This window comes from Chiroxiphia lanceolata, chromosome 1 (assembly GCF_009829145.1).
Source record: "Chiroxiphia lanceolata isolate bChiLan1 chromosome 1, bChiLan1.pri, whole genome shotgun sequence".
Taxonomy (NCBI): Eukaryota; Metazoa; Chordata; class Aves; order Passeriformes; family Pipridae; genus Chiroxiphia; species Chiroxiphia lanceolata.
In genome coordinates this window covers 155567995-155595335 of record NC_045637.1, presented here as the reverse complement: position 1 = coordinate 155595335, position 27341 = coordinate 155567995, and the positions used below count along the sequence as shown (strand labels likewise).

Genomic DNA, 27341 nt, shown 5'->3' with positions numbered 1-27341 from the left:
CTGAAAGTGCCCAAGGCCAGGTTGGATGGGGCTTGGAGCAACCTGGGCTGGTGGAAGGTGTCCCTGCTTGGGCTTTTTATTTGGCTTTTCTCAACTGAGATTTTGGAAGCCAAGTGTTACCGCTGAGACCCCTGTTCCACCTGGGGCTCCTTCCTAAACCCGTGGGCCCTCTGATGTCCTTGGTAGGGAATATTTCCCTCCACAGCCACAGCCAAAACCCCCCAGACCTGTTCAACAGGCCCAGCATGAGATGCAGATGAGCTGAAAGAACATCTGCACGTACAGAAACCCCAGAGCAGTAACTCCAGGACTGACTCAGCTCAATTGCTCCCCTGGCTTTGGATCCAGGCTCAGAACTGAGGAGAAGGAGTACAAGGTGTGAGGACACCCTGGCCAGGTTGCCTTGTCTGAGATGTGTGAAGCTGAAATACCCAAAATTGAGGCCAAAGACCCACAGTGAGGAAACCACCAACTCCTTACTTTGGGCACGTGAGGCCCATCCAAACCCCAGTGTGCTGGAATGGGAGAGAGCACCAGAGGCCCCAGGATCACTGAGGGTGGAAAAGCCCTCCAAGGTCACAGAGCCCTGTGCCCCATCCCCACCTTGCCCCCAGCCCAGAGCTCTAAGTGCCATGGCCAGGCCTTCCTGGGACACCTCCAGGGTGAGGACTCCACCACCTCCCTGGGCAGCCCCTGCCAAGGCCTGACCACCCTTTCCAGCAAGAAATTCCTCCTCATATCCAACCTGACCCTCTCCTGGCACAGCCTGAGGCCGTTCCCCCCTGTCCTGTCACTGGCTGTCTGGGAGCAGACACCAACCCTCACTGGGAGCAGACACCAACCCTCACCTCACTACAACCTCCTTCCAGGGGGTTGTAATGAGTGAGAAGGTCCCCTCAGAGCCTCCTTTTGTCCAGATGTGAGGGCCAGGAGGTGGAATCTCCCCTCCTCCATGCTGCCCAGCCTGGCCAGAGCTCCTGGACACAGAGACCTCACGCCCATGAACACCCAGGTCTGGGGGTGAGGGGACAAGGACCCCAAGTCCCAGCAGTTCAGTGTCACACGAGCATCTCCTGCCCCTCCAGAGAACCTCCCGCCGAGTCCTGCTGCTGCAACATCCTACACAATCCTCCTGGCTTCCAGAGCAGCTGGGAGCAAGGGGAAGGAGCTCCAAGGAATTCTGGGGGGGCTCTGCAGCCCCTCCATGCCCAGTGCCCCCGGAGCAGGGGCAGTGTGTCCTCCCTGTCCCCACCCAGCAGTGACTCTGCAGTTCCAGCAGAGCCGTGACCTGCAGCGCTGTCAGCCCTCGTTCCGAGCAGGGAAAAGCTACTGCCCCTGAAAGGGCTGCTGCCAAATTTAGACAGCTTTCTCCTGATTCAGGGAATGCTCCAGTTCAACTGCTCCATTAGAAGTTCTTCGTGGGGCAGAGGCTGGAGCGGCACCTCAGCCCCGGCGGTCGCACACGCCGAGGAGACTGCCCGTGCCCCAGATTAATCCAGGGTCAGGAAAAGTGCAGCACACTGCACAGCAGAAGCCTTGGAGAAGAGCAGAGGCAGCAGAAAGGAACCAGCATAAGGATTCACTCAGCAAAGGTCAGCTTTGAGCTCAATGCTCAAACCTTCCCAAGGTGGACATACAGAGATGGGAATTGCTCACCCCTGGAGGGGTGGGAGAGCTTTGGCTTTCCAGGAAAGCAGGTCTGGGAGTCCTTTTCCTCCAGGCAAACTGAATTAGTCTCTTGAACAGGGACACAAGTCTCCCCTGAACCTCTGCAGAGGGGGGGAAGGATGAGAAAACACTACCAGAGACACACCAGATCCCAGACAAGCAACCTGGGAGTTTGGAAAACTCAGGGGCCTGGAGTGATAGGACAAGAGGGAATGGCTTCCACTGCCAGAGGGGTTAGGTGGGATATTGGGAAGGAATTGTTGGCTGTGAGGGTGGTGAGGCCCTGGCACAATTTACCCAGAGAAGCTGTGGCTGCCCCATCCCTGGAAGTTGCCTTGGAGCAACCTGGGATAGCACAAGGTGTCCCTGCCCACAGCAGGGGTTGGGACTGGATGGACTTTAAGGACCCTTCCAACCCAAACCAATCTATGATTGTCTGGTTCTACTCTTGCTCAGCAACAGGAGGCCCAGGAACACCCTCCAGCCCAGCCCAGATGATGGGAACACACTGCAGGGAACCCTGAGCTGCAGCCAGGACTGGTGCCAACAGCTCAAGGGGGTTCAGGTCACCATAAACACAGAGGAGCAGCTAAAGCACCACCTTCTGCCAGTCTGCACGTAGGACTGGCACTGGCAAAGTGCCCCCTGCTCCCAGGAAATCAAAGAGCCACAGAGTGGATCAAAAAAAAAATACCTGAGGTATAAAAAGCCAGTAAATTCTTAGAGAAAATATCCCCTACCTCCCACCTGATGATGATTTAGTACCTCCTGCTGAGGAATTCCAACCTTCTCTGAGCTGTATCCTCCTGCACTGACACCAGAGCATATTTACCCAACCACCTTGAAAAACAAACCTGCAAATTTCTCTTCAGTTGAACACAAAGTGCTCCTTTAAGAGCACGAGGAAGCAGAGGATCTGTTCTCACCCCACAGCAGACAGACCGACCCCCTCCTGCTCTCTGACCCCCTCCTGCTCTCCGCGTGCAAAGCGCTGGATGTTTGAGGTGTCTTTTCAAGGCTCAGTTAAGGCACCACACACCACACACTCCCCCTGCCCCAGACTGTTCCACGTGCCCGTGTGACAGACCCTGGGCAGAGCTGCCCAGCCCAGCCAGCACCAGGAGCAACTGGAGCAGAAGAAGTGCCCCCACCTCGCCACCCTCCCGCTGCTGGAGGACGAGGCTGCTCCTTCCCTCCGCTGAGCGGTTCAGCCCTGATCTCCTGCAAATCCCAAATCCCCTCCTGACAACCTGCAAGGGCTGAATTCCTGTTTTAAATGCAATCAGGGCCGGAGAAGACAACAAAAATAAACGAAGGCAGCACTTACAGTCCCTGCTGGGAGGTGACGAGCTCCGAGTGCGTTCCTTGACAAGTCAGTGTTTACAGGATCAGGGAGAACAAGGTCCACGCACCAGCAGATGGGAAGTGCTCTGGCAACTACTTGATCCACTAATAAGCACTTTTCAAGAGCTATTTCCTGCAGCTGAGGAAGGCACAGAACTGCCTGAGTCTCCTCAAAACTCGGAGCAAGTAAATCACATTAAAAACCACCTTTACTCACTTCACCCTGCTGTACCTACACCCTGTTTGGTGCCTGGTCACACAGGAGCAGCTTGGAGGGCTGTTCATCACTCCAGCTGCTTCTGGGCTGGTTGTTTCATCACTTCTTCCAATATCTCTTAATTAATTAGGTTATAAATGAATAATGGCTCACCCCTCTAAGCCAGGTGTGGTGCTTGCCCTCTCCATTCCCTGGGACTATCCATCCCCATGCCAGGAGCTCCAGGTGCTGGGAACTCTGGCCTGGACAAAGCCCGTACTGCAGCCCTGTTTAACAGCAGCACTTCTCAAATAATAAAACCCAGAACTAAAGCAGACAAGGGTCTGACCCTGCAGCCTTTTTTGCATCGTTTTCTCCTCCATCTCCATTTAACAGGTTTTTTTCAACCTCCTCTTGTGCCTAATAAATCAGGAATCCTCTCCTTTTCGCCCCCTGCACTTCAGGACTTGTAAATCACGATGCCCCATAATCTGGGGGGTTTTAAACCTCTCAAGCTGTAAGTCCCATCTTCCATTTTTATTAATTTCCTCCTTTTTTCCAGAACCCTTAGGGCACTCAACACAGCCACACTGGAAATGGTTGATGAACTCTTGCCTATCCATACAAATCCCTTCCCTCCATCAGTTTTTTAGCACTTCATCTTCCCAACAGATTTAACTCCTGAGATCCCTGACTGCCCAGATGAATTTCAGTTGATTTTCCTTTTCTCCCTCCTGCTCATTTGCCTAAAACCAGTCAATTCTCTCATATCTCTTGCTTTCCACCTTATCTCATCCCGCTCTCCCAAGTAAACCCAAGCCCTGGGGACAGCACCAGCTCCACCACCAACCCTCCTCCTGGTTCAAAACATCCCAGCTATTTATTTGGGATATTTCCAGACTGTGAGCCAACACTTTTCCCCAGGAGCTGTTAAGGAGGAAGCCACTCTGAGGACTAGGAATGAATTATAAATATGCAAAGAGTGTGGGAACCCTGAAAAATCTCCCTGTAATCCTGCCCCACTCTCCCCTCACACAGGGTGGGCAATTCCAGCCCGGAATTGCTGCTCAGATTCCAAATGCTTCACTCCTTCTGACCTACATACCTGGGCACTTGGCTTCACCTGAGACGTGCAGGAGCCACTCCGAAGTGACAATATTTACTGTCACTCTCAGAACACACAGACACAGACACAGATCTGTTCATCCTCATACACACAGATATTTCCTCCCGCTGCCCGACCCCATCTGTGGGCACCCGGACACACGAGTGCCCATCTGCCTGTGCAGAACGAGATGGTGATCATGGAAATAAGTGCTCAAAATAGAACCCTCCCCTTCAGCACCACAGTCATGTTTGTTCACACACATCGCCCTGACCTACTTTTGTGCCTCCCCAGTCCCAGGGCAGAGCTCGGAGCTCGCAGGAGGAATCAGAGGCAGTCGGGAGAAATCTCCCTGCCACGTCTGTAATAGAGTTTTATGGGCATTAATTCCAGCTAGTGTCAAACTAATGACACGAGGGACATCAAAGCATGAAGCCATTTGCATAATACTGGAAGAATCTACAATTCTATTGCTGTTTATTCAGGAAGCTTCTGCTCAGAGCCTGAGGAGGATGACATGCTGGAAACCGTTCCCATTTACAGCAAAGAGGCTGCTGCTTTTCGAGGAATTTTATAATTCCTCACTAAGGAGTTTCTGATGTTTTGTGGTGCGAAATAAACCCCTGCCAAGGCTATTTTCCCTCTGCAGAACTAAGCAACAAACCCCTTTATTCCCGCAGCCTCGGGAGGCTGAACGCACATCTGAGGGCAGCAGCTCACCTCAAAGCCAGGCTGCTCCACACCAGGGACCCCAGATGTAAGGAACAAAACCCATGAATTATTCCCCAGCTCTCTGGTCTCACACTGAATTGTCTCACCCAGATGTACTTGACAGGGCTGGGGCTCAGAGCTGCAGCAGAGCCACGGAGGCTCCGCCGTTTGACGGTGAGTCGAGCGGACGTTTCCAGGGTTCTGGGGAGCTGTTGGTGGCCACATGGAGAGCTGCAGTGAACACACTGCAGGGCATCGCTGCACGGGGCCAGACAGGGCTCCTGGGCTGGTCTGGGTTTGGGAGAAACACACCAGTGCACAGCAAGTGTGACCTTGGAGCTCGGTGGAGCTGCCCCTGCTCCGCGGGGAGAAGGTGCGATGGTGTCCGTGGGCACCGACTGGGAGCACGTCTGGGGGCCCCAACACAGGGTTTCAGCAGAGTTCAGCAGTAGGAGACTCCAAAGAACACCAACAAGGGAAAAAAATCATTAAACTGTCCCACAAAGTCCCTTTGGGGGCACGGTCTGAAATGCCAAATTGGAATTCCCCAAAGATGTCCACTGAGACACATCAGAACAGAATCCCAGACTGGGCTGGGTGGGAAGGGACCTGACAGCCCATCCAGTGCCACCCCCTGCCATGGGCAGGGACACCTTCCACCAGCCCAGGCTACTCCAAGCCCTGTCCAACCTGAACTTGGACACTTCCAGGGATGGGGCAGCCACAGCTGCTCTGGGAAATCCATTCCAGTTCCTCACCACCTTCACAGGGAAGAATTTTGCCCCAATATCCCACCTAAATCTCCACTTTTCCAGTGGGAAGCCATCCCCCCCTGTCCTGTCTCTCCAGGCTCTTGTCCAAAGTCCCTCTGCAGCTCTCTTTAGGCACTGTTAAACCTGCTCCTGCTCTGGTTGAGTGTCTAATTCACTGAGGTTTGGTGCTAAAACATCTTTATGCAGCAGCCTTGGCAGCACCAGAGACACTCCTGAGAGAGAAAAGCAGCACAAGACTCAGGAGGCAAAAATCTGATGCAACCTCTGTGACCAGCATTTCTAAAATCAACAAGAACACAACTGGCAGCTCAGACCATTAACTGGCTCATTTATTTATATATTTCTTTCTTTCTAACCAGAATTCTGGCCAGGTAAATCTAACCTTCCCCAACCCTCAGGTACTAAACTGGGCAAGTCTAATTTGGATCTTTCCATGATTATCTGGTTCTCATTCATATTGAATCTGAGACTAAGCTTCAGTGCTGCACTAAACCACCTGAAACTCCCAGTGACAAACATATAAATGAAGATTTTTCTCTTTTTTTTATCTTTAAGCAGAGTCCTTTTGGTTGTAAGATTGAGACCTGGAGTCCCTGAAACCTTGCAAAGCTGCATGTGAGTGACATTTTGAAAGACAAGCTGTTTGCATCACTGGAGAACAGGAGAGTGTTAATGATGGAACATCACAGATTTTCTAGACAAAGCTTGGGAGACTTGACGTAGCTGAAAGCCAAGTATTTTTATCTGTAGCCAGGGGAAATGTTAGGGAAAGTGGAGACACAAGGAAACGACACAAAGGTAAATAAAGAGTTGGCTAAGTGACAAGTGGCAAAGCAATGTCAAAAGGGGAATTATCCTCCCGGAGGAACAGAACCAGTTATTAGAGTGTGAAGATCAAGAAGGCAAAATAACTCTTGCTTAATGTTTTTATTTTTAATCTTATATATCAGAAAGAGTTCTGAGGAAATGAAGTTAAAATATAAAGTCAGTGAAGGGTGTTTGATGCCATCCCTGGATCCTTTGAAGGAGTAACTGGAAAGGGAAGGACCAACCAGAAAGGTGCTCTCAGGCAGCCAGTCCTACACTGGCAACCAGTGCCTGGACCTGCTGGGTTTCAAAGGTTCTCTCACCTTGATCCACCAAAGTGTGATCCTACCACCACCATCCCACACTCCATCCTGTCAACAAATCCCTCTGGTCTCCTGTGCCTGGTGCTCTCCTCCTTCCACAATGTTTGCTTAACAAATATTGCTTAACATGTAATTTTAGACTACCTGGGTTTGGATTTCATGAAATCCTGGGATAACTGGGAGGGGACCCCAAGCACCGCCTGGTCCCAGGCTGTGGGTTGTCCCTGTGCTCTGAGCTGTACCTGCAGAGTGACAGCCAGTGGGATGCTGTGGTGTCCCTCTGACCCAGGAGGGGTGACAGTGTGACACCCCAGCACTGCAGCACAACCAGGATCCTGCTTTAGAGCCACACTTCAATGTCAAAGAAGTAGAAACATCTTTTCTCAGAGAAAATATTCCTCCCATCCGAGGACTAACTGGAGTAGCCCAGTTTGTATTATCTGCCTGTATGGGAGGCAGAGATCAGAGGGGCAGAGATGAGATGCTCCTTCCCAGCCATCAGAAACACCCCTGGGCTTCGGTGATCCTGGGGGTCCCTTCCATCCCAGGATATTCCAGGATTCCATGATTTCTCCCCTGTTGGCAGATCTCACTCTCCAGCCTCACATCCCAACCCGGCCCCGAGACGAAGGATTTTAAGGCACAAAAAGCTGTGCACCAATCAAGGCAGAATTTGTGGCACCAAACCAAGACCCAGACACCTCCATCCCTGCTGCTCTGCCAAATCCCATTACCAGGGAATGTCACACAGCCCTTGCACGGGGATGATGAGAGTCATGACACTGCTCTGCTGGCAAACACTGTCAGTCCCCACGTCCTGAGGAAGCAACAATGGCAATGGTTGGCTCAGGAAACCTGAGCTCTCCTCCCAACATTCCCACTCCCTCCCCACGTGGTAGCATCATTAACTCCCCGTGCACTTCCCTCCTGGAGCTGCTAAACAGCCATCTCCCAGCACAAGCTTCATCTGCACAAGCAAAAAAGGACTCCAGAAGAATGAAATGTTGGTTTTCAGCCCTACATCATCTCTGAGGGAACTCCCAACCCCCTGAAATGCAAGTAACTCCTAAATCCCCAGCAGTTCAGAAAGAGCAGGGTTTGCCCCAGCAGTTCAGAAAGAGCAGGGTTTGCCCAGACTCTGGTTTTTCAGGAAGTCAGACCAACCTGAGGGCATGGAAAATGTAACTTCATGGAATCACAGAATATCCTGAGCTGGAAGGGACCCACGAGGGTCATCAAAGCCAAGCTCCTGTCCCTGCACAGGTTGAACCTGTCACAGAGAACTACAGAAAATTCTCTTTAAGAATACACAGGTCAAATCTCTGCTCTAGTTAAGAGCAAGAAAGTTAAACACCATAATAAGTTACACGACAAAACAAACCCAACATCCCTCCCAGACAGTTTTTTGGGGGTGAATTGTGTTTTGTCCATGTCCTGGAATGTCATGTCACTTCTGTGCCAAGTCACTTCTAATTTTGTAGGTGCCTAAAGCATCAACTGTCTGCAGACACATCCCCAGCCCTGCAGCTCCAGGGCTGCTCCCACGGGAGCTGTGAATCCTGCCCTGTTTGGGAGCCTTGACTGATGCCAACAGCCAGAGCCTGGTCCAGAAACCTCCATCCCAGCCAGTCACCTCCAGGAAACAGCTCAGTCTGCCCTTCACTGCTGCTGAAATGAAGGGACAGAGCAGTGGGAAGAGCCTCCTCCTCCAGTCAGAGCAGCAGGAACGAGCAGCTCCAGTGAGGAGGGACCAGCTCTGATGGACCAAGGTGAGCTTTTACCCATCACATGGAAAAAGAGGAGGAGTAAATACTTTAAAAAAAAAATCCACCATGGTATTTTGCACCACTTCCAAGGGCAGGGGGAGCCTGGACTGCAAAGGGAGAGGAGACTGAGGGGACCAGGCAGAGCTCCCTGAGCCCGGAGAGGACGAGGATCCCGAGCATCCCTCACTTCTTGCTTCCAAGTTTTATAACTCCAGAAAGCAGGAAAGCTTTCCTGTTCTGACACTCCTTCAGGGTAATTCAGGTAATTTTTATGCTGTACTTGACAAAAGCTTGAGCGTTTCAGAAACACCAACTCTGCAGAAGGTGCTCTGGGTAATTAACGGGTTGGAGCTGGCAATGAGCTGCACGAATTGTACCAAAATAGCTGAGCATCTTCAGAATTTCTTTATTTCTCAGGGAATCACTCATGCAAGCCTAAGTGAGCTGAGTTTGTTCAAACCCATTTCCACAGAGAGCAGTTTTAGGGGGTTCAACGAGGAGCCACGAGCAGCTTGCTCAGCATTTCGCCCGAGTTTCCATTTGCTCAGCCACTTAAAAGCCACACTTGCTCCGAGGTGTAGACTTGTTCTCACTCCCAACCACCAAAGACCCCCTGAGCAGCCTCACCAGATACATTCCTTAACTATAAAATTTTCTTTTTCCCAAAAAAAAGGTCAGATTAATCCAAGATTACCCCCGGTACCAATCCCACGGGAACGCCGTGGCACCAACAGCTGCAGCGCAGCTATAAAAGATAAAATGCACAATATAATCAGCCTTACCCTATTTGCAGTGATGGGACTGAACTGGAAGAAGATTAAAGAGCTCAGGCCACCGAGGGAGCTACAACTAGAGCCAGGATTAGGGAAGTTTTCTATCCCCCAGGTTCATATTTAGCCCGTGTCACACGACCTCTCAAAGCCACCCCGGCACACGAGTCCTCCCGAACGTTCTGTAAGCAGGATAAACCCCTGCTAAATCCACTTCTACAAGCAGAACCTCCAGGTCTGGAACGGGAATAAAAGGTGGAAAAGGCAAGTTTAGCAGGGAGAGCCTGGGGAGGAGAGAACAGGCTGGAGCTGCATCTCCCACACAAACCAACCTTCCCGGTGGGAGCTCCCGGGGGGGATCGGAGCCCGCAGCTGCCGACCCCCTCCTGCCCCTCCCTGGGGATGTGGCACCAATCAGTCCTTCCTGGCTGCTCTCTGCTGGCAGCTCAGGAGCTGCTCCCTGGGGCTCAGCCACGCTCCGACTCCAAGGCAAATATTTACCAACTGATCAAATGTCAAATATAAATCCTCACTGCGGAGCCAAAGAATTTACCCCGTCCAGCAGAAAGGTGATGATCAAGTGTTTAGAGTAAGATTAATTTTTTTCTGTCTTTTACAGTTGTTTATTTTCCCTTGACAAGCCCCTCGAGCACACGTGACACTGAAATTCCCTAAATTTAATCCAAAGGGTCACTGCAAACACTCCATACGAGTTATTGGAACAAGCAAGGGAAGAAACACGATGTTGTTTGAAGCACTGAAGAGGAGGAAAAAAGAAAGTATCTTTTTAAGCTGCAGTTGAGTTCCAGAGAGACAAATTAAAGGAAAATTGGGTAATGTAAGTGTAGGACAACAGCATGTCTGGATGAGAGGCAGTGAGGGTAAACAGTCCTACTTGTTTGCAGCAATAACACTCAGTCTCTCTTCTACCTGCCTCAAAAACCCTTGAGAACACCAAGATTTTCAAAAGGCTGCCCTGGTGTCCAACCATTCCCAGGATTACGTGCACAGAAATATTCTGGTTCCACAGAAATGAAGTTCTGGGAAATGACAAGCTGATTTTGTGCAAAGGCTGATGAGCTCCAAGGATGGACAGGGGAAAGGCTTCACATGTTCCAGCGGGTCTCAACCTGCACAACTCTGCAGCACAGCCCCCCCAAATTCAGTAGGTTTTAAGTGCAATAATGACACGTTAAATTCAAGGTATAAGCTCCAAAGTTCATGGCTTGAATATTTTAAGCACCAGCTACTTGCTCAGGAAATTCAAGCCTTGTAAGACCCCATTAATTCACCCAGCTGTCAGATCCCTGCTGGAACAACTCCTGAACACGCTGCAGAACCGAGAGGGTTTGTATTCCCGTTTTTTAAACCTCACTAAGCCTCGCTGCTAATCTTTTAATAGACTTCAACATATGCACGACTTCATTGTAAGCTTTTTAATTTCCTATTCAACAAGTCAAGTCAGGAACGTCCCACCTTTGAAGCAAAGTTTGAAGCAAAAAGCGAAAAGCCAAAGAGCAGGTTCCTGGGAAAGCACCACTTGAGAAAGACACAGCCATGGCAACAGCATTTCTCACACAGGAAAGGTCCCTCCTTTTCCCTGGAGCCAACAGAGGAGCCTCCCATCATTCCCAGAGCTGTTCCAGTTCCATCCATGCAGCCCTTTGGGGGTCCAGGGTGACACTGGGGACAGAACAGCGCTGGCTTCCTGAAAAACCCACATCCTAATTCCCAGCTCTTCCCTTCCTCATCCCAGTACTTTGCTTTCCCACACCCCGACACCGCCACAGCCCAGGATCCCGGAACCCCAGACTGGTCTGGGTGGGAAGGGACCTCAGGGATCACCCAGTGCCACCCCCTGCCATGGGCAGGGACACTTCCCACCAGCCCAGGTTGCTCCAAGCCCCATCCAAGCCCCCATCCCACACCGGTGTCCCAGCCCGGCAGGAGCCGCAGGGGCAGAGCCCTGTGGGCACCGAGGACATGGAATGTTCCAGGGAGCTCTTCCATGGAGCTGCCACGCTCCACTTTCTTCCCAATAACAGAGCCCGTTACACAACAGCTTAAGCTGCTTTGACACAAACAGGAGCAGGGCCCGGGGAAAAGCTCCTTGAGTGTGTCACTCAACATATGGAAACAGGGCAGGGATTTATGGCCCAGCACTGAACTTTGGGGTGGAACCAGCGCCCCAGGGCAGCCCGAGGGGAGGCTGATTTACACCCCCTGTGCCTCATGCAGGAGAATCACTGAATCATGGAATGGTTTGGGTGGGAAGGGACCTTAGGGATCATCCAGTGCCACCCCCTGCCATGGGCAGGGACACCTTCCACCAGCCCAGGTTGCTCCCAGCCCCATCCAACCTGGCCTTGGACACTTCCAGGGATCCAGGGGCAGCCACAGCTTCTCTGGGCAACCTGTGCCAGGGCCTCCCCACCCTCTGCAGGGGGGTCTCACCTGAGGGGCCAGAGGGGCACAGTTCCCCCCTCCCATGCTGCCCACGTTGTGGGATCAGCCCAGGACATCCAAAGCCTTTACAGAAGGAAGGATTTAGGAAACTGGGAGCACAAATTCCCATCTTTTAGGCCACATTCCTTCTCAGTGGTCACTGCCCATCTCCACCACTTCCACACAAAACCTGACTATTGACTCACAGAGACCTGGAGGAGCACGAGGGATTCAAGGACTGGGAGCTCTTAAACACACCACTTTTAGCCCAGATCTGCAGTGTTTTCTCTCCAAGCTGCTGCAAGAAAACGTGTGCACTTAGAGAGCCATTGTTTGTGCCTCACAAACACCTTCTCAGTGCAGAAGAGCTCCAGTGTCCCTCAGGTACATTAACCCAGGCACTACAGACGAGCTGTGATAATAAATGAGCACTGAAGTGGCAGATCTGAGCCCTGGTGATCTCCTGACTCACCTCCCTGTGATCCAAGGGCTCGGTGACTTCGTTCTGCTGCACCAACACTGCACTGAACACTCCAGACCCTCATCTAACCCTGCTCTAACCCAGGGCGTGGCAGGGGCTCTTCGTTTTCAAAGCTACATCCTGTGCTGAACAACAATTTACCTGATCTTAGAATCCCAGACTGGTTTGGGTTGGAAGGGACCTTAAGGATCACCCAGTGCCTCCCCGTGCCATGGGCAGGGACACCTTCCACTAGCCCAGGGTGCTCCAAGCCCCGTCCAACCTGGCCTTGGGCACTTCCAGGGATCCAGGGGCAGCCACAGCTTCTCTGGGTAAGCTGTGTGTTACATTCCCAGTGTTCATAAGCACTTCAACAACTGGAACATTTCTTTAGGCTCTCTGAACTGCTGGCTCATGGTTCCCATGGTCTCAGGAGCTGCTCAGCTCCTGCAGCCACAGGAACCCACGACCTCCTCTGCTGAAAGAGCACCAGGACCCCACAGAGACAACCCCTCATCCCCCCACCCACCCTCCAGGAGCTGGGGGGAAGCTGCACATTCCCTGGAAGGGTCTCTGTCCCCCACCCAGGGTCCTCACTGTGGCCAGGGACCACAGACCCCCCCAGCTGCCACCTCACCTTCCTCCAGACACCCAACTGCCCTTCCCCATCCATCCCCAGCCTGAAATACTCACCCCCCGGATCAGGGACACACAAACACACACAAACCTGAGTCATCCCCGGCACAGAACTCACCAAACCTGCTCAATTATTCACTTTGCTGCTGTTTTTAGACCGAAGCCACGGGAAACGTGAACTCCCTGCTGGTGACCATGGCCGGTGCAGCCCCGGCCTGAGCAGCCTAAAAAGCTTTCCCTAAAGCCCAGAAAATACAAAAAGCCTCTGTGAATAAAAACTTGCACCGAGAGGGAAATACACAGGCAGGTAAAAGAGGAAAACCAGCTTTAATTAAAATGGTTTTAATTAAAAAAGCACCTCTGTAAGTGTCCTATTTACAAAACGCTGAACAGGAGGAAGGCATTTCTTAGGGGGTTTGTTGGGGTTTTGTGTTTTGGAGTTTTTTGGATTTTTTTTTTATAACTGTCAGTTTCTTGCGGGTTTTTTTGTTGTTTGGGGTATTTTAACTTTGTGCACTCCCAACTCACCAGCAAAAGGGGGTTTGATAACAAGCAGCAAAGGCTGGACCTCAGCTGAGGTGGCAGCTAAATGCTCCCATGGGATACATCATCTCCTCAGGAGATGGAATATTGAAGTGTGGATTCCCCCAGATATCATTTTTCCATGAATCCTCACAAAATCAGGCAGATTTTTAAGTACCTTGTGAGCCCAGCATGGAAATGAGCATCCACCTCATCCATCCCCAGCTCCCTCTTTATTCCAATCCACTGTGGGAAGGAGTTTTCCTTCTCTGGAGTTTCATTCCACCACCCCCAACAACAAAATCACATGGCTTGTGGAAATAATACATTAAAATGGAAACTAGGCAAACTGATTCTTTAGAATCCCAGGATGGTTCAGGAGGGAAGGGACCTTAGAGCCCATCCAGTCCCACCCCTGCCATGGGCAGGGACACCTTCCACTAGCCCAGGTTGCTCCCAGCCCCCTTCAACCTGGCCTTGGACACTTCCAGGGATCCAGGGGCAGCCACAGCTTCTCTGGGCAACCTGTGCCAGGGCCTCCCCACCCTCCCAGCCAGGAGTTCCTTCCCAATATCCCATCTGACCCTGCCCTCTGGCAGTGGGAAGCCATCCCCCTTGTCCCTGTTCCCAGGGCTGGAGCAGCTCTGCAGGGGGGTCTCAGCTGAGGGGGCAGAAGGGATCAGCCCCGGGCACGGGGGGTTCTGGGTCCCAGCACACCCAGCGGGGCACAGGGAGCTTCTTGTTCACCAAAACCCCCAAATCCTTCTCAGGGCTCTCCAGCCATTCACTGTTTGTGTTTGGGATTGCCCTGACCCCTGTGCAGGACCTTGCCCTTGGCCTTGCTGAACCCCCTGAGGTTGGCACAGCCCCACCTGTGCAGCCTGTCCGGGTCCCTCTGGATGCCCCATCCCTTCCCCACAGCTCGGTGTCCTCAGCAAACTGGCCGAGGGGGCCTCAGTCCCTCTGTCCATGTCACTGACAGAGCTGTTGGACAGTCCTGTCCCAGTCCCAGCCCCTGAGGACCCCACTGCTCACTGGTCTGCACTTGGACACTGAGCCACTGACCACAGCTCTGAGTGTGACCACCCAGCCCATCCCTTATCCCTGAGTGTCCCATCCATCAAATCCATCTCTCCACTTCAGAGACAAGGGTGCCCTGTGGGACAGTGTCAAACACTGTGCTCAACACCCTTGTCTTTGAGGGACATGTTTCCAAACCTCTGCCCAGGCAGCAAATGATTCCAGTTTGAGCCATTTCCCTCTTCCAGCAGCACCACAGGAGCAGTTCATCCAGACATGCAGCTCCTGCAGGAACCAGCCATGGACAAGCAGCACAACCCAAGAGATTCTGAGCACAGAACAACTCTGCAGAGGTTAGTTTGACACGTTTATTAGGGTGATTTATTGGACAGCAGTTACAGCTTCAGTCATACAGAGCATTGCAACCATTGGTTCAGAATCAGCAGTGACAACACACAGCATGCAAGCACAGTAAGGTTTAGTATAGGAAAGGCAGAAACCATCTCCAAGGGTTGGAGAAAAGTATGGATAACAGGGAATTAAACAGAGCAACACTTTTGGTGGCTGCCTGGCTCTCTGAAAAGAGAAGCTGCCCAAGGGGACAGACCCACTGCTGCACATTCAGGCACTGCACTGAGTTCCCAGGGAGAGACAGTTTCTGGGGGAGACAAAAGACCCCACACGGACCCTCCACCATCCCCCAGGTCCCATCCAGCCCCCAGGGAAAAGCAGAACCATGACATGGCAGAGCTTTGGGTGAGTCCTGTGAGGAAGAACCACCCCAGACACACAGAACAAGCAGCTCTCCCTCTGCCCACGAGTGAACCCGATGGCATTTCAAATTAGAAAATAAACAGGGATGCAAACGTGGGGGTGGAAAATAAAGTGGGGGTGAAATGGAATGAGCTGTCCGTGTTTGCAGCTGAGACAGGGACTGAACCTGGGGCTGGAGGAGCAGCCCTTGGACTGTTCAAGGCTCTGCTGGGCCTGGGGAGCCCCATCCAGCCCCATCCCATCGAGCCAGGGGGGCCCAACCCCACTGCCCACCTTGCTCTGCAGCTCCAGGGGCCACACCCCCCCCCTTCAGCCAAGATTTAAAGCATTATTGCATTTCAATAAAGTGTTCAGATAACCTGAAGCCTTCTACAATTCAACCTGAAAACGTCTCTCTGTCAATTATCATCTACTCCCTATTCCTGGGGCACAGAGAGTTAAGGCAAAAGGTGAGAAAGGATGGCTGAGGAACCAGGTTAAAGGGATGCTGCCTTGCTCCAAAATCAACCTCATTTACAGAAACTGTAGCTATGGAAAGGTCTTTAGAAATAAAACCAAGAATGCAACAATCTCCTTGCATGGCCACAGACACCAAAAGTCCCCCGAGAGGAAAGAACATGAAAGATTCAAGGGTTGGACTCCATGATCTCCCGGAGGGCTTTTCCAGCCTAAATGACTGTGTGGTGTCCTGGCCAGGTTGGTACATGGGACCAGGAAGGGAAGAGCCCAGTTTTGGGAGCTGGCAACTCCAGGCAATGGAGTTTTCCCAGAAACAACCTCAGAGGAGAAGCCACCGGTGCTACTTGTTGGGAAACTGGCACCACAAGGATGTCACAGCCACTAAACAAGGCCCTGAGTGGTGGGTAAAGCAATAAATTGGCACCCAACGAGAGGAGAAAAGGGTCAGGTCCTGCTGCACATCACTGAACAGGACAGGGAGTGCCAGCTCTGGGCACTGCCACCCTGGGTGGGGACTGTGGGAGCTCTCAGGGGGAGAAAAATGGTAATTTCAATAAATCCAGGCTGGCTGGGTCACTATTGGAGGGGACTCCTCAAAGCAAACCCTCTGGGGGCACTAAGAGCAGTACAAACAGCAGGATCCACTCAGGGGGAGACCCCCAGCCCATAGATCCTGAGTAGAGCAGCACCACAGTGTAGCAATGGGCACTAGAGGGTACCAGGGGCACTCAGGGGTAACCTGCCCTCTTCACAACAAGAAAAAAATATTTTTAAGCAAGTGAAGGTCTTAGTGCTCTTCTTTTGTGCGGTTTGGAAAATCAGGTCCTACGTTGGACTGGATTTGGGTTCAATAAACCCCCATTATCAGGTGTTGTGGGCAAAGGACCTTTCACAACACAACTACCCTCACACAGAACATTCCCTCACCTACACAAACCCCAGCTGAGCCTGTCTTGGGTAAAATACTGCCTTGTCTCTCTAAATTATTTCCTCCTTTCACATTCTCTTGGTCTGGTTTGTGTTTGGAAAGCTTTGCACTGCTATGGACACAGCAGGAATCTCACTGCACTTGCTGAGCTCCTGTAGCTCTGTTTTAGATTAGAACAGGCCCCTTCCTTCTGGTGCTGCTGGAAATTTTCAGCATTATTTCAGGGCAGATTTTACAATTTAGTCCTTTAGTTTTTCTCAGATTATTTTCTCATGGCAGGTAAAATTCCATCCAAGGCTGTCATTCCCCAAAGGAAGCCTGAGGGGTGAAGTTAAAGAAAGGCAATTCCCTTTCTTAACTTCCAGGGTTTTCGGGAAGGAGCACAACAGCAAAGCAGCTTCCTAAGGCAGGAATTTGGGGTTGGTTGTTTTCCCTTATACTCCCAGTTGATGGCAAGTGCTCAAACCCCATAATCCACCTCAGAGATGATCCACCTGTACCTCAGGAAACGTGGTTTTCCCTAATCTGTTTCTCAAGTCTAGCAAGTGCTACGATCTGGAAACACCCCTTTTGAAGAAAACAACATCACTACAGATAAAAACCTGATGTTCTAAAGCAGCAGGGATAAAGGCAGGAACTCTACAAGGCTGTGGTGAGTGTGGGGAGGAGGGGAAGGAGCTGCAGTCGTGGTGCACCCATCCGCTGGGAAAGCACAACTTGGAACCTCCAACCTTCTGTCGCTGAGCACCCATGAAAACGGAGAGAAATTAAATTTAAAAGTGATCAAACTGAAAATGGAGCCGTGGTTGTGACTTAAAACCCGAATGGTGCAGTTCAGAACATCATGCACGTTTGTGCTTACACAAGGAGAGGAAGGTTTCAACAAGCACTGCAGAGCACAGGGAGGAGGAGGAGGAGGATGGAGCGCCGCCAGCACGGCCACCCTTTGGCTTCTTCCAAGGAGGCAAAGCAAGAGCTCTGTAAAATGCTGAAGATTTTAGAAGTGTAATGGCAGGTAGAAAAGGACACTGGTCTTGTGTCAGTGGCAGCCCCAGTGTTAGGAGACAGTCTAGGCTTCTAGGAGGAGAAAATAGAAGAGAGGAGAAGAAGAAGGAGAGGGAAAGGGGATGGGGAGAGGGGCAAGAAAGCGCAAGTCGTTAGTAAACATGAACATCCAGGTAGCACACACTGCTCAACAAGCAATACTTCGTTTAGTGCAGCCAGGAGATTTGCCAAAAGCCACTTTGGAGACCCGTGGAATTTTGCTTTCAGGAGTGTCTGGGAATGGAGCCGCGCGCGACGCAGGGCCGTGCTCGGGCAGGGTCAGTGACACCCAGCAGAGCTCAGGAGGCTGCCCAAAGGCACAATTTGCACTGAGAACAAAGTATTTCTGTGACCCAATCGTGGATAGGAGAATTCCAAGCTGGCTGGCTGGAGGGGAAGCCCAGCTAAGGGGAGTATGAACGTTGGGACACTTCCCCTGGGTACTTCTCACCTGCCAGCAAGAGAATGAGCAGCACCTGGGGCAAGAGGCACCCAGATTAAAGCATGTGATCATCCTTGATGGATTTGTGGCCAGAAATTTGGTTGGTTTTTTTTATTTTTAAATACAGAATTCCTTTGAACTCTAGGCAAATATCCTATTTGCAACGAGGAGTTGCAAATCGAAAATTACCCACGTTATTTTTTGTTTTAAAACTTCTGTCAGAGCTTTACTAAGCCCTGCCTAATCTCTGCATGGTGAAGGGGAGCAGTGAGGCCCCTCCCTCACCACCTTATGCCATCTGGGATGATACACTATTAATGATTTCCCTTGCTGGTTCCCTCAGCTCTGTGCTTGCCTTCCCTCGGAATGCTGCTCCAACTGCTCTATTTATCCTTATAAGGAAGAACTGGATTAACAGCAAGACTTGCAGTGGATGTGCCGAGCACCCAAAGCCAGATGCAGCTCTCAAATTCCCAAAAAACACCCCCCCAAGCCAGACACCAATGGTCACGTAGAGCTCAGCACTGCCAAGAACTGAACCCCCCCCGGAGCTGCTGCCTCCCTTCCCAAAATCCTGACCTGTGCCCATCCCTGCAGGAATGCTTTAAACAGCACTGTCAGAGCCAACATAATTCAACACCAACGGAGGGTTTGCCCCCCAGTTCCAGGAGGTTTGGGTTTCTGCCATGTGCTGCATTAAGGGGATGTTGGAGCAGGGCATGGGTCTGGAGGCAGCACAGGCTGCCAAGATTTCAGTCCTGACTAATTCCAAGCTCTGCACACACCCCCCACATGTTGTAGATAATGTTGCAAGTCATAATATCAAGTCATCACCTTGTTTTATTTGATTAGTGAACAAAGAAGTGCAGCAAAGCTTCCTGTGCTCCAGCCCAGAGAGATCCATGTTTGTGCCACCAAACAGCCTCCCAGCACCTTCTCCTTGGAGTCTGTTCCACAATCCAGCTCCAACCCAATTCTGCTTTTTCAAAGCTCTCTCTGTGGCTTTCAACACTGGGGTTTGTAGCAAAATGCTGGTTTCCCTGAGCATCACCTTCCTCAGTCCTCCCTTGGCTGCTCCATTTCCCACCTCTGCACTGGGCTCACATCCCACATCCCTAAAAACCATTCCAGCTTTCAGACACAGCTTAGGGAATAGATCCAGCTGGAAATAAGCCACCACAGCTTGGAGGAGGCTTAGGGCCAGGGCCTGCAGGGCTGCTTTGGGCAGCACCACCTATGGCAGGACCTGGGCCGGGTGCTCCTGCAGAGCATCAGCTGCTGCTCGGCCCTGAAAACCCGGCTGGAAACGCAGCATTCCTCCTTCTCCCTGATGGATAACCAGGGACATTTCAACATTCCACCAAGGAGGGGGGCAGGGGGAAGAGGCTGTGAAGGAATTGTGTCGTATCAACCCTCTGTTGTTCTGGAAAGCCTAATTAAGTTGATGCCCACGACTCCTCAGCTCTGACGTGCTGCTCCCACCGCTTTGATGTCGCTTTTAGACAAGACTTTAACAAGAGCAGAAGAGATCCAACTCTGCCCCACAAAGAGGGAATGTATCAATAAATTAAAAAGCCTCAGACACATAAAAGTATCTTTGATCAAAGCTGTTAACATTTAGTGTGTGAAGAGTTAAAACCCCCACAAAGCAAGAGCGAAGCAAATAAAGGATTTTTTAAACACAAGTCAGAAGTTCAATACAAACATCACGATGCATTTAATTAGTCAGACCCAGAGTATCATAAATCTGATTATATTTCGGCGTCCTTTTAGTTATAAGTATTAAAAAAGAGGGAGGAAGCATCCTCAGGAAGGTTCAGAAGTGTTCTTCATTTCAGTTTAAACAACAAAAGATGCACAACTTCATCTTGACTGAATTTACAATGTCAAATTAAGCACAAAGATCAATTTTCATATTCCCATCCTCAATGAGGGCACGAAACTCACTCACACTCTAAATCAAACTCTGATATTCTAAAGAGAATTATAACAGAGAGATGTTTTAATTCATCCCCATCTCCCAAACATTCATCATTATTTCCTGATTACTTTTTTCCCCTCGGGGCCACGCCCATGGATCAGGAGGGGTGTAATGCTGGGAGCACCCAAACAGTCTTAGCAATGATCTGTACTAGAGATGAGCTGGAGGGCATGACAAGAGAGACCAAATAAATAGTTCTTACCAATGCCAGGATGACAACTGACTTTGCAATATTTTATCCTCAAGAAAAGAGAGATCCCACAGTCAGAGCCCTCACCACGGAAGGAAACAGATGGGTTGGAATTTTGGAAGTCACAGCAAAGAAGACTCAAAAGGAAGCAGTGTTTAACTCTAACTACGAGAAGACCAACCTCAGTACATCAGGCTGATTGGAAACATCAACAATTTTCCAGGTTCCTCACAAGTCTGAAATATTTCTCCACTTCAGTCACGAGTTTCCTGCAGTCAAAACCATCCTAATGCTACAGAACGGGGGCCAGAAGGCCTGGATGGCACCTGGGACAAGCTAAAGGAGGTGTGGGAGATGTTTCCAGCAGGAGAGTTTGGGGTGGGAGGAGAAGCTGCAGAATTCAGCAGGGTCAAGGCAGTGAAGAAAAACTGCACCAGAGGATGGTGGAGTTGGACAAAAATCACTGTCAGTTCACAGGGAACAGCAGGAGTCATGGGTCAGGGAGAGCTCAGCTCTGGATGTTATGGACTGGAAACCCATTTTTATTACAGCCCTGGACGTTGCCTTCCCAGCACAGACCATGGATAAAAATACAACACCTTCAGAGCGAGGCTTTGTGCAAATGAGCCACTTCAAACTCCAGAGAAAATGAAGCTTTACTCTGGCAGAAATTCTCTGAAAAGATCATTAAACCAAACACAATCCCCTGGGAGGAAATCAGACTCAAAAAGAAGATGCATTTGGCCACGGTGAAGGTTCAGTGCTCTGACAACAAACACAGAAGTTGCCGTGTCTCCTCTGGACACCAAACACGTACCTGTGTGATGATCTCCCAGGCCATGGTCACCATTCTCCACCACCGTGGGGCCACAGGCTGAGGAGTCTGCAGGGAATCAAAGCAGCTGTTAACACTGGATGCAGCCAACCTTAACCCAGAACCCAAACCCAACACTGTGAGGACTCAATGGAATGGTTTGTGTTGGAAGGGACATTAAAGCTCATCCAGTGCCACCCCCTGCCATGGGCAGGGACACCTTCCACTAGCCCAGGTTGCTCCAACCTGGCCTTGGACACTTCCAGGGATCCAGGGGCAGCCACAGCTTCTCTGGGCAACCTGTGCCAGGGCCTCCCCACCCTCCCAGCCAGGAATTCCTTCCCAACATCCCATCTAAATTTATCCTCTTTCAGCTTAAAGCCATTCCCCCTTGTCCCGTCCCTCCAGGCCCTTGCAAATAGTCCCTCTCCTTACCACAAACAAGGTTTGGTTTTTCCCCACAGTGAGATGAGCTTTCAGGTCCCTTCCAACCCAACCCACCTGGGACTCTCTGATTTTATGACACTGAGTAGTTTTAGCTGAGTGTAACCAGCAGCACAAGCCCCAAGAGCAGCTCAGCTCCCCGGGCCATCAGCTCTGCTCAGGGGCAAGGAACACTCAGCCCTGGCTTCAAACAGCCTGTAAATAAATACCAACAGCTCACTCCCAGAGTGACACACACTCCACACACCTGGAGCTGCTGCTGCCCCTTCCCTGAGCTCATTTTATAACAAAGCCATGGTACCAGTGTCCTTCAGGCACAGCTTAATCCAACCCTCAGGGGAGCACAAGGAAAAGTCTTCCCAGCTACATCAGTGGCTCACTGTGGTGTCTTCGGAAAATTCTACATGAACTTGCCAGTTTACAGAAAAACATACACCTACACCCTCCTGAAGGAGCTGAAAATACTCCAGGGATCCCTGGACCCGTTTCTCAGCAGTTCCACACACCAGCTCCTCCTGCTGCCAGGCTTTACAAGGGCTGGTGTTCACTGGAACAGTGGGATGGTCCTAACTAGGAACTGGGAGAAGCACTGGCAGTCTATGAATTCCCTGAGCAGTCCAGGCAAGGAGAAATGGGGGCCCTGGGGTGGTTGGTACCACACTGTGTCACAGATGCCAGGGGTACACAAGCAGGAACAGCCACGAGATCTCCAAGGAATCACACAGGGGAGCCCACAGGACCTGCTGGACCCTCCAGGCAACAGTGAGGGAGCTCAGCCCGGCTGCAGGGACCACAGAACCTCCTGGGCTGGAAAGGACCCACAAGGATTACTAAAGTCCAAATCCTGGCCCTGCATCAGCTGGAATTTCTCCCTGGAAAGGGTGGTGAGGCCTTGGCAGGGGCTGCCCAGGGAGGTTTGGAGTGCCCAGCCCTGGAGGTGTCCCAGGAAGGCCTGGCCGTGGCACTCAGTGCTCTGGGCTGGGGGACAAGGTGGGGATGGGGCACAGGGGGGACTCGGGGACCTTGGGGGGCTTTTCCAACCTGGATATTCCATGATTCTGATGCCACCACCTTTACTGATGCATTAAACCAGGACTGGATCCCAAATGTGGCTGCACACCCCGGATGAGCCCTGGCAGTGTGCTGCACACTGGAAGCACTGGTGCAGGTCACAAAGTGTGGGAGACTCTACAACTGCTCTGGGAGCACCTGGAAGGAGTCTGTGTGCCCCTGAGGTCAGCTTTGCACTGCTCATGGCCCACTCAGGGCTGTCTCAGGTGGCACCCCAGTGATTTCAGCTCTTCAGAAAATAAGCACTTCACCTGCAGGAAGGTTTCACGTGCAGACTGATCTCCAGGCACAAAAAGAAAGCCCAGGACACCCCCACCTGTCCTACTGAGGGCTCTGCAAACTTGGAACAAGAAAACCCTACCAAAACACCAGCCAAGCTGCCCAAACTCTGTGGTAGATGGAAACAAGGGCAGCTCAGAGCCAACTGTGTTCACAAGTGCCACAGAGCAGGATCAGCACATCAAATCCTCGACCTGGAGAAAGCTAAAGGAGATTTTTTGGCTCAAAGTGGGTTCCTAAACGAGCAAAAGACTCAGAAATGCCATGTCTTTCCTCGGGAGGGATAAGGAGCAGGTAAAATTGCTTCCTTTACAGCTTCAGCTTTTTTGGAAGACAAGCTTCCAGAAAAATCAGGTCAAATCAAACCAACTCCAGGCAGCACGAGCGGTTGTTATTTTTATGGCTCTGAAGGTCAGTGCCTTTGGAGCAAATCAATCTGATTTGAGTTTGCTACAGCACAAGTGCAAAGCACCCAGAACCCTCCCGGGGCCGGGTCTCCTCCCCTCATATTCTAAATTGCATAAAACCAAAAACATGTCAAGATGTTGTAACGACCTAATCCCCATCAGAATCACAAGACAGTATTTGCATCTGGCTCGTGGATCAAAGGATTGTTTTTATATAAACAAATTTAAGGCAGCACTGGCTAAACCGATAATCTCAAGCAAATGGCCAGTGCCAACATAACCCCCTAATCCCCAGCAGGGCCTGGGCACAGCCCAGCCCGGGCAGGGATGGGACCCCCGGGGGCAAAGAGAGCTCTGGGCAGGACAGGTGGGCTGGGAGGTGTTAACCAGGAGCTTAATCTATTTCAATTTATAGGTTTAAATGTTCTGTCTCAAAATCACCTGCAGAGCTGCCCCAGCCCTGGGAACAGCAGCAGGAGGACGTGGAGCTGCTGGAGAGAGTCCAGAGGAGGCCCCGGAGATGCTGCCAGGGCTGGAGCCCCTCTGCTCTGGAGCCAGGCTGGGAGAGCTGGGGGGGTTCCCCTGGAGAAGAGAAGGCTCCAGGGAGAGCTGAGAACCCCTTGCAGGGCCTGAAGGGGCTCCAGGAGAGCTGGAGAGGGACTGGGGACAAGGGATGGAGGGACAGGACACAGGGAATGGCTTCCCACTGTCAGAGGGCAGGGATAGATGGGATAGTGGGAAGGAATTCCTGGTGGGGAGGCCCTGGCACAGGTTGCCCAGAGAAGCTGTGGCTGCCCCTGGATCCCTGGAAGTGTCCCAGGCCAGGCTGGATGGGGCTTGGAGCAACCTGGGCTGGTGGAAGGTGTCCCTGCCCATGGCAGGGGGTGACACTGGATGGGCTTTAGGTCCCTTCCAACCCAAACCAGTCTGGAATTCTGTGATTTAACAGCTTTGGGGCAGCAATGGGGCTGGACAGACTTTGAAGGGGAGAAGGTTCAATGTATCATCTGAGACAAAAACACAAATCTCATCATTTGCTGATTTTTCTTTGATCCCTCTGAAACTTCAGCGTGCACAGAACATTCCCCATCCCCACTCTCATACGTGACAAGGTGTCTGAAACTCCCTTTTGCAGAAGCAAATCCTGCTTCAAGAAAGGCATTAATCCCTCATTAAAGGGGAAAGGGAGGGAAAAGCAAAGGAACCGTGGTTTGGCCTCGGGTTTCAGGCTCTGGGGTTGTGTTTCCAGGGCAGGGCAGGGTGGGCAGCACTGTCTGTCCCGCAGTGTCCACAGCACCAGCAGAGCCATCTCGTGGTGACACATCTGCTCCAGACAGCCCCAGAGCCACTGCCCAGGTCTGTTCAACCAAAACAACCTCAGCTCTTAGTGCTGCTCAGGGTTTGTGTCCTGTCGTGGTTCAAGCCCAGCTGGAAAGGAACCAGCATGGAGCAGCTCAGTCACTGCCCCAGCCCTGGTGGGGAGGAGAACTGGGGAAAGAATAAACCCTGTGGGACCAGAACAGCTTAATAATTGAAATAAATATAATAATATAACAATAATCATGAAAATGAGAGAGAGGAATTATTGTTTAGCCTGGAGAAAAGGAGGCTCAGGGGGGACTTGGAGCTCTCCACAACTCCCTGACAGGGAAGGTTTGGGGGGGGGTCTGGCTCTGCTCCCAGGGAACAGGGGACAGGAGGAGAGGGAACAGCCTCTGGCTGTGCCAGGGGAGGGTTACATTAGAAATGAGAAACCAAGAAGTCCTTGATTCAGGGGGGCAGAACTCGGCAACAACTAAAGCATCAGTGTGTTATCAATGTTATTCTCATACTAAACTATAAACACTAAGGAGAAAATTCACTCTATCCCAGCCCATATGAGGACAGTTCCCTACAAAAAACTGCATTCAAGGTTAAAACTCACCACAGTCTGTGAACAGGGCAAGTGCAAGGATGAAAAACACAGTGACTGAGCACAAGGCCACGGACCAAAGGCACAGACCTGTCTCTGCACAGCCCCTCCCCAGTAACAATCCTTCCAGGGACAATCCTGGTCCTCACTTCAACTGAACCATTCCCCAGGAGCTCTGCTGCAAGCTGTTGAAGCCCAGAGTTTTCCTTTCCCTTGGAACTTGCTCCCCACCCAACCATCTCCTCCCTCCCGCTCCCACATCCCACCACGGGAGCACCTCAATGGAAATGCTGCTGCAGCCTCCCAGGCTCTCACTGGGAGCTCCACAGTGTCCTGAAGCCCTTGGGACCTTGGAATTGCTAAGGAAAGGCAGCTGCAGACAGGCAGCAACACACACCCCAAGCGATCCTGAGGTTACGTAAGGCCCACGAGGTCACGAGGGGATTATCCCAGAATTTGCCAAATTACTTTGTCCAGCCAGGTGCAAGGAAGAGTAAACCCCTTTCTCCCTAAGCTACGCCTTTCCTACGTGTTTTCCAAGTTAACTGTTATTAAAGCTTTATTCCAGGGCAGATTTGGAGGTGACCACAGGACTGCTCATCACATCTCCCTGCTCCTCTCCACCTCTCTGCGCTCCCCCAGCTCCACCATGGGGCCCAGCTGAACATTAAACCCACCTAAACTTGCTCCCTGGTTTAGGAAACGAGTGAAAGAAAAGCCTTGGGCAGAGCTGGACCAGCTAGAGCCTGACAGGATGGATGATCAAACCTCTTCTGACTGGGGAAGGCCAATCCCAGGAGCACAGCCCGTGCTGTCGGAGCTCATCGGTGCCTTTTAACATAAATAAATGAACAAGCAGAGGCTGAAAAGCCTGATCTGGGCAGGCTGCTCATCCTTCAGGAAAACAGAGCTGTCTGGAGCCTGGGACACAGAACTCATGGAGTTCCCTGCCCCAAAAACTTGGTGCTACCCTCACACACTGCTCCACAACCCCCCCATTGGGACCCCCGAACATCCCGGGGCTCGTTTATTCTGCTGCCTCAACAAATAAAGCACATTCAGCTCTACTGTGCTTTTAAAGAGTTATAAACACTGAACAAACCTCCTGAAAGAAACAGGAATCCTCCTCGAAAATGGGTAAGACAGATTGGGGTGTTCCAGGATCCAATCCCAAGACTGGCCTGTGGTAACTGAGCCTGGTTTGGGCTGCAGAGCTCCAGTCCCCTCCCAGCCCAGGGTGGGAAGGCTGACAAACCCCACTCAAGGCAACTTCTCCAGTTTCTTCAGTTCAGGGTCTTGTTTGCAACTTGCCAAAGATTTAGATAATGCCCAGAACTGCACTCCAGCCATCCCAAAAAAGGGAAAAACAAATCTCCAAAGCAAGAAGAAGGAATCGCATCCCCCCCATCCTCCCTGCCACGAAGGAGGGAAACAAGCTCTGCTCAGGGAAACCCAAAAGGCCTCGTTACACCCCCTGCAAGATCCTCAGCTTATCTCAAATTGTCAGTAAACTTCCAGGGATACACGTCTGGGAGGACACACTTAAGGAACTGACATTTTACACCAATATTGTTACTGATTTTAGCATCAAGAAACCCTGGGGCTGAGATGGTTTAGAATCTGCAGCTTCTAGAACAAAAGGATCACTTTAAAACACCCTTAAATCATATGCAAAGTGTTAATAAGTCTTCGTGTTTTCCTGTTATTCCCACTTGTGCAATGTTAAAATATATATTTATATTATATAAAATTGCACATTTGTATAGCATAATGTAAAAATATGTATTTATATTATATAAATATATTTATATAAATTAATATATATGATATATAGAATATAATTGAATATAAGAATACACATCTGAACTGCCCAAAGCTCCATGTTTTATAACCTCTTTGCTCACTTCCATCCTTCTACTCATTTGTTACCATTTAATGACTTAGGTCAGTATGTAAAACTCAAAGTTACATTTTCTGTATCACAAGGGACCTGATACAGTTCTAAACAAAATAAATAAATGCCTTAAACAGACCAGAATTCCCCACTCTG

The 27341-nt window shown here is 51.0% G+C and overlaps 1 protein-coding gene across 4 annotated transcripts in view; it reads right to left on the bottom strand.

Moving 5' to 3' along the window:
• MAP4 (microtubule associated protein 4) overlaps positions 1-27341 on the bottom strand; it is a 145377-nt gene that overhangs the window by 70108 nt on the left and 47928 nt on the right. For all 4 annotated transcript variants that reach the window (XM_032686511.1, XM_032686519.1, XM_032686533.1 and 1 more), the window contains exon 4: positions 21182-21247. In XM_032686511.1, coding sequence (XP_032542402.1) covers positions 21182-21247 — 66 coding nt within the window. The remainder of the gene's footprint in view (positions 1-21181; positions 21248-27341) is intronic.